Source organism: Dipodomys ordii, unplaced genomic scaffold (assembly GCF_000151885.1).
Source record: "Dipodomys ordii isolate 6190 unplaced genomic scaffold, Dord_2.0 Scaffold60, whole genome shotgun sequence".
Classification (NCBI taxonomy): Eukaryota; Metazoa; Chordata; class Mammalia; order Rodentia; family Heteromyidae; genus Dipodomys; species Dipodomys ordii.
This window is the reverse complement of record NW_012267276.1, coordinates 136,275-143,944: the sequence shown is the minus strand read 5'-3', so window position 1 is coordinate 143,944 and position 7,670 is coordinate 136,275. Positions and strand designations below refer to the sequence as shown.

Genomic DNA, 7,670 nt, shown 5'->3' with positions numbered 1-7,670 from the left:
TGTATGTGTGTGTGTGTGTGTGTGTGTGTGTGTGTGTGCTAGTCTGTGTGTGCTAGTCCTCGGTTTGAACTCAGGCCCTGGCCACTGTACCTATGCTTATTTATTTATTTATTTTCTCAAGGCAAGTACCCTTTCTCAGGCTACTACCTGGGCCACATCTCCATTTCCAGTGTTTTTGGTGGTTAATTGGAGAATCTTATGAACTGTCCTGCTTGGGCTAGCTTAGAACCACAATCCTTAGATCTCAGCCTCCTGAATAGCTAGGATTACAGGAGTGGGCCACCAGCACAAGGTTAGACTTTTCTTTTTCTTAATTTGGCAGCAATTTTCAAGGGAAAACAAAGCCGAGGCCTTAGGCCTTTAAGACTGCAGCCTGGATATGGCACAGCATCCCCCTGGCTATGTAATACGGGTCAAAGAAAGCCACAGATTCTAGGGAGGGGAAAATAGAATGACACACACAGGGATTTTTGGCAGCCATCTTTATACCTCATCTACCATACTGGGTCTCACATTTTGTGCTGTCTCTAGACACAAGTTTGAATTTATGTTCAATTATTATCCACACATGTTCACACTTTTTTTGGGGGGGGGTATCCGGTCGTGGGGCCTGAACTCTGGGCCTGGGGCACTGTCCCTCAGCTCTTCAGCTCAAGGCTAGTGCTCTTCCACTTGAGCCACAGCGCCACTTCCAGCTTTTTTTTTCTTCTTATTGCTTATGTGGTGCTGAGGAATTGAACCCAGGGCCTCAGGCATGCAAGGCAAGCGCTCTACCACTGAACCACCTTCCCAGCCCCACATGTTCACACTTTTAAGCGCTCTGACAAATCTATAAAGGGAACATTGTCTCCTTTCTTTTTTCATGAGAAAAATGAGAAAATCACTGCCAGTCAGACTGGTATGATCTTACATTCTTCCCTCACCCCACCCCCCCTTCCCTAGAATGAGGGTCACTTTTCTCAACACCTACCACCTACCACACTGTTCTCAATGAACTCTTATTGGGAATATATTATGTAAATTAAAGCAAGACGAATTCTTTGTTTTACTAATCTAAAGATCTCTGTAACAGGCTTTATAAACTTAGAAAAGGCATTCGTTTAAGGCTGTAGTAATTTTGTATCTGAGCAATTTTACCTAGCCAAAGATCAATCTGATCATCTATTTTTCCAAATACAGTCTGATAATCATTTATGTTCCTATCTGCTGATTTCATTTATTTTGTTTTGCATGGAACTAAAAGTTTGCTGCTTCTGAAGAGATAGGAGACTTTTTCACAGGGAAAGCGGTTTGGAAATTTAAACTTATTGGATAAAGAAAATTATGAAAAGAAGTTCAAGGTAGGCCGACTTTACATTTGTCACTCAGAGGATGTCTGTCTTAGGCTGATGGCAGAGCAGTGTATTCCCCTGGAATTCCATTGGAGTCAGGAGATTTGATTCTGTACAGAACACCTTAGTTCCAAGCAGGTAGATAATCGTGGATAATCAATGAGGAAACCAGCTGCCCTTGAGGATGTCTTCCAGTGAACATTTGTGACTTGGCTACCCTTTCATCACCTCTTCAATAGCCACTTATCTCAGTCTCCAAAAAGAAAATTCTGACATCTTAATTTTAATGTGGGCATTTGATCCAGTGCTTGGGATAAATATAACCCTGTGTAGTGTGGAGATGGTTTAATGGGAAATGGTTGGCATTCTTTCTTGGTAAAGGCCTGGAGAAAGGCGAGGGAGGGAGGGAGGGAGAGGAGGGAGAGGAGGGAGGGAGAAGGGAGGGAGAGAGAGGGAGGGAGGCAAACAGCAGTGAAGACAAAGCAGAGATACACAAGGCCCCACAGCAGCCTTGCCTCTCTAGAACTTGACACTTGCCAGACGTGGCCAGCATGGTTGTCCTGAATCCAATGACTTTGGGAATTTACCTCCAGCTTTTCTTCCGCTTGATCGTGTCTCAGCCTACCTTCATCAACACCGTCCTCCCCATCTCAGCAGGTAAATGATGACCACAACTTTCCTCTCTTCCATCTGGCAGGGGAGGAAACAAGATTATTTTGCAATGTGTCTTGATATTTTTGCCATTCTGTTCTTGGTGGAGGGAGGCTGGGAGGCAGACGGCTACCCCAGCCACTTCCTGTCACTCGAGCTTGTCTGAGAAAGCCCTTCTGTCCTTCTTCCAACAGACATGACCTGACTATTCAGTGTTGGAGACTCTTTAAAACATTGTTTCTATGTCTCCTTTTTTTTTTCCCTTTCTCATTTGCTGCATGATTTCGTTTTGCCTTAGGAATTTGTGAGGAGCTCAGAATCAACAAGAGATTGCAAATGAGAGAGAAGTGAGCCCCAGATATTTATATAAATACATTTCTGACATCCTCCAAACAGGCTTTGCCTCGGGATATCATGGAGCAAACATGCCTCTCTCCTGCTACCAGAGCAATTCCACTGGTGGGGGCGGGGGAGGGGGGGCCGGGAGGGAGGGGTCTAGCAGACTCCCGCAACCTCAGGACTAGGTTTTCTGTTTCTCCATCCCTGCCTGGCTTCCCATTCTGCTTTCTTCCTTGGTGGGAAAGAAGTTTGCCAAGCCATCTAGAGGTCCTAGGAGAAGTGAAGGGGCTCCAGAGGGACAGCAGGCCTGGAGCCCTTGTGTGTACTGGCTACATGTCTGGGAGATTTGGGGAAGGGGTTTGATCTGGCAGTATGGCAGCCTTTCTTAGGGAAACAAACTGTTACCCTGTCCTGTTTGTCCTGGAGCAGGGGAAGTATTGGGTTTCTGGTATAGCCTTTTCAGACCTTTCTAAGGAAACTCAAATGTCTCCTGAGGCTCCAGTCCTGGCTGCCCTCATCACAGTCCCATCCATTCACCTCAGCCACCCTTGGCCCTCCCCATCCAAGACAGCTTTAGTCATTCCATCTCCAGTGGAGTCTCCTGAGCTTTCAGCTGAGGCAGAAACCTCATATTATCATCTTTGACACCCAGGGAGGGCCAGAAATGCCAGACACTCAGAGGGAGGGCATTTCTCTAGGCCTATCCCCGGGCTGTGATCCATTCATAAAAATGGCCAAGGTCTGCAGGATAAGAGAGTGACTTGGAAATGGTTGTGAAGCTAATTATAAAAGTGTGGACTGATGGGGGCATAGATAATATTGGAGGCAGGGATAGTCAGGAAAGGTGGATGCTGTCAATGTGCCCAGGGATCAGCTTTCCTGTGTGGGTCATTATTCTCTTATTCAAGGAGAAGCTTTATAGTCAGGAGGGCTGATACCTGTAATCTCTACACCCAAGTGGCAGAAACAGGAAGATTGTGCTTTCTAGATCTGTCTGGGCTACTTGTCTCAATTTTTTTTTAACTAGAAAAATAAAATGAGGAAACTGGAGTGGAGAAATTTGATCGTTAATTGAGTCCAGTTCAGTGGTTCTTCATCTCATTTGGGTCACAGACTTCTTTGAGAATTTTCTAAGGATTTAAGTCTTAGGAATAAAAGGAAGTCAGTTTTCTGGTTCCAGCTCTGCCTCTGGTGGGCTCGGGGGCTTCTGGGAGACAATAGGCTATAGAGGATAAGAACCCTGTGGGCAGGGATTGTGTCTACCTTCTGTTTCATCACTGTTTCTTAGGGTCAGAATGCAACCTGATTTGTAGGTGCACAATAAATACTGGACAAATGAACAAACAAAATATTTTCTCATCTGTACTGAGGTTTGCCCTCATTTTGTACCAACTTGCATAGAGTTTGAGTGACTAAGGAGTTCTGAATGGTAGAAAGGAAGACCCTTTGGTTTTCTTTGGACTCCTTGCTGGGTAAACATTCCTGCTTTGCAATGGTTTTTTTTTTAATTTTTGGTGCTTGTCCTGGGGCTTGAACTCAGAGCACAGATGATGTCCCCAAGCTTTTTGCCTAAGGCTAGCGCACTACCACTGTGCAACACCTCCATTTTCAGCTATTTTTGGTAGTAAGTTGCAGATAGGGCTGTCCCAGATTTTCCCACTGGTTTTCGTATCTCAGCCTCCAGAGCAGCTAGTATTACAGATGAGAGCCACCAGCACCTGGCTTTCAGGGATATCTCTTTAGGGAAGGTTTTCTACAGATTGTACCAGTCAGAACACTACAGTGACAAGAGGTAACTCAAGTGGTTCAGATGAATAGATGTGAATGGAGGGGTCATTTTCAGGGATATAAATGGAGTTAACCAGCAAGCAGTAGGTAACCTAGAGATTAACAGCCACAGGAAGCCTTTACCATCTTGTGCTTGGAAAAGTAATAGAGAAATGGATCATCTGGAGATTTGGAGCCTTGCAGACGGGGCCAACAAACAAGAATGTTGGTTGTAGAGAGATCCAAAGCAGAGAGAAAATGGAAAAGTTCCTGAACTCTCTCTCCTTCCATCCCAACCACCCAATCCAAGCCAGAGTTCAGGGTAGTTCCTTGCTGTAGACCATGGAGTTGGCCAGAGAAGCACAGGGCATGGTGCAAGGGGAGAGTGACCATATATATTAGTAGTGCAAATGTCCACAGACTGGTTAGCATGGTTTTGGATTTTTTAGAGGGGTTACTGGGGATAGAACCCAGGACCTCAAGTATGCTATAAGCTCTTTACACGGAGCCTACACCTCTAATTCCTGGGCCCCTCTTGATGAATTTTTTAATTGTGGCTCTTCTTGTTGGAATGTGGTCTTTGGCTATTGATCAAACAATGGTGTAGACCTGAGGAAATCACTAAGCACTAAGTCTAGCAAAAAATATCTGCATTCTCCTGTAAAGGCACATGACTTTGTCCCCCTCACTTGATCATATGACTTAATGAGAACATAATTCAGAAATTAACTTATGCCTTCAAATGGAACTATTCCTTAACAAAAAATGTCATTGGTCCTTTGAAAATACATTACAGCAACTTGATTTGAAATATCTGTTTAGAAAGAGGAAGTGTACTCATTACCTCACTCATGTAACTGTAACCCTCTGTATAGTATCTTTACAATAAAAAAAAAGAAATATCTGTTTAGAAATTTAGAGCTGGGCATTGGTGGCTCACGCCTGTAATCCTAGCTATCTCAGGAGGTTGAGATCTGAGAATAATGTTTCAAAGCTAGAGTGGACAGAAATGTCTGTGAGACTCCTATCTCCAATTAAACACCAAAAAGCCAGAAGTAGAGCTATGGGCTAAAGTAGTAGAGTGTTAGCCTTGAGCAAGAAAGCTCAGGGACAGCGCCTAGGCCCTGAGTTCACACCCCAGGAACAACGTGCACATGTTCATGTGCACACATGCACACACACACATACACAAAAGCAAGAAGCAAACCAAGTTGGGGCTTCTCATTCTTCTAAGGAACACTAGTTGTGTACTACTGAAATAGATGCCCAGGGAAATTTTTTTCCTTCTATCCACAGTATCTTAGTGAGTGCCATCTCTGTGCCTGGTTCAGGGGACACAGAGACCAATAGAATGTAGTCTGTTCTGGGGGAACCCTTGTCTCTGTTGGAACATAGGTAGAGAGTATCCTGGCCAGGAATGTGGTGAGGAAGGGCTCCCAGGCCTCACACAGAGCCACCTTCCTTTCTTCAGGCCTCAAATGCTGAGTTCCAGAGAACCAGGAAGGGAAAAGAAAGCATCTAAGAAGCTAAATTTGATGGCAGAATCCCAGCAGTAAAGCACATGCATTTGATTACAGAGGGCTATCTCAGGTACTGTAGGCCTTTTAACCCTTACTTTAGGCAACATTCTCACAGGTTTAGATATCAGGTTTTAACCCTTGAAGTCATATTGGTTAGGTACAACACTATAGATTGAGGAAGGGAGAGCAGCTGATTAAGATAGACATAATGACAGCAACAAGAGGCTGATAAAATTGATTAGAAGAAGCCAGGTGTCAGTCGGGCACTAGTGGCTCACATCTGTAATCCTAACTACTTATGAGGATGACATCTGAAGATCAGGGTTCATAGCCAGCTTGGGCAGGAAAGTCTGTGAGACTCTTATCTCCAATTAATCATCAAAAAGCTAGAAGTGAAGCTGTGGCTTAAAGTGGTAGAATGATAACCTTGAGCAAAAGAGCTCTAGAATAGTATCCTGGTTCTGAGTTCAAGCCCCATGATCAACAAAAATGAAGAAAGAGAAAAAAAGAAAGGAAGGAAGGAAGGAAGCAAGGGAAGGAAGGAAGGAAGGAAGGAAGGAAGGAAGGGAATAAAGCAAGCAAGCAGCCACGTACGGTAATGCATACCAGTAATCCTAGTACTTAGAGGCTTAGGCAAGTGGATCAAAAGTTCCAAGGACCTACAAAAAAACCCAAAATAAAAAATTGATTACAAGAGAAATAAAAATGACCATGAAATAGGGAATGGTTCTGAGACTGCAAAAAGAACAGTAGACCAGAGTGATCTATGTGTAACCCCAAGAACATCATTAGTTTACACCACAGAAATTGATTGGGAATAGTCCAGTGAATACTGAATTCTGTTCAATTTATGTTGCTTAAGAAGGCAGATATATTTTAGGATGACTTTTAGTGAACAGGATAACTATTAAGAATGTCTTAAACATTAGAATGGTAATAAACCATTCTAATATTCCAAGGCTTAAAACTTAAACTTCATTTGTTATTGAAGTTCATGTGTTTACGGGCCTACTTGCTTATCTAGCCTGGGTTTGCCTGGTGCTCACAGGGCTCACTTATGGGTTTGTGGGTTGGCTCAGCTTCAGTATTGGTTCACAGATATAGCTCAGTAGTTGTAGCTTTCAGAATGGAAAGACATAGACCTAAGGGCAGTAATATTTATAGTGGGGCAAACCTTCTGTATATAATTTTTACATACCCACTTTTTAGAAGAGGAAATATGCATCCTAATAGATTAAGTAACTTCCCCACAGTCCCCTAGTTAGCTTGTGGGTGAGCTGGAGTCTGGAGTCCTGCTTCTACATTGCAAGTCCAGGACTTTTACCTATGTACATCCCATCTGCTTATCACCACATCTGGATAAATAGCAATAGTGGTCTTTACAGTCCTATAGGCTAATCTGCCTCTCAGCAACTCTTGTAAGATTTCTTTCTCTCTTTCTTTCTATGGTAATAGGGTATGAACTCAGTGCCTTGCTCTTACTGTGTCAGGTAGGAGCTTGTGCTTCTTCCTGGGCTGGTCTTGAACCTTCATCCTCCTGCTTCCCTCTCCCTTCTGAGTACCTGAGATTACAGGTATGTGCCACTATGGACCCTCTTCTGTGAATTCTTCATTCTCCATTCCTTTTTACTTCTCCAGATATCAGTTCCAAAAACTCTGTCAAAAGATTGAATATTGCTTTGTACTACTAAAAAAATGCATGATTTGCCGGGAAACTAATTAATTTTTCCTTTGAATTCAGGCTATAGATCTAAGCTGAAGTGTTACCAAAAGTTTAGTCTCTAGCCTTGATGCCAGTTTACAGATAGCAAGAGCAGAATTTTGAGGAAAAGGAATACTGTTTATTATTTTGCCAGTCAAAATGAGGACAATAGAATTCAGTCTCAAAGTCTTCAATCCTACTCCTGAGAGAAAATGTCCAGGTTTTAAGGGAATATACAGGAAATGAGCTCCAGGGTCCATGACAGAGGGAATGCCCAAGAATAGATGGTGTCCTTGGTTCTTCCGATCTCCAGGTTACTGATACTACATCTTTTTTTTTTTTTTTGTCGTGGGGCTTGAA

At 43.3% G+C, this 7,670-nt stretch overlaps 1 protein-coding gene across 2 annotated transcripts in view; it reads left to right on the top strand.

The window, feature by feature from the left end:
- Positions 1–1,882: 1,882 nt before the first annotated feature.
- Colq (collagen-like tail subunit (single strand of homotrimer) of asymmetric acetylcholinesterase) overlaps positions 1,883–7,670 on the top strand; it is a 63,679-nt gene continuing 57,891 nt past the window's right edge. For both annotated transcript variants that reach the window (XM_013022129.1, XM_013022127.1), the window contains exon 1: positions 1,883–1,988. In XM_013022129.1, coding sequence (XP_012877583.1) covers positions 1,883–1,988 — 106 coding nt within the window. The remainder of the gene's footprint in view (positions 1,989–7,670) is intronic.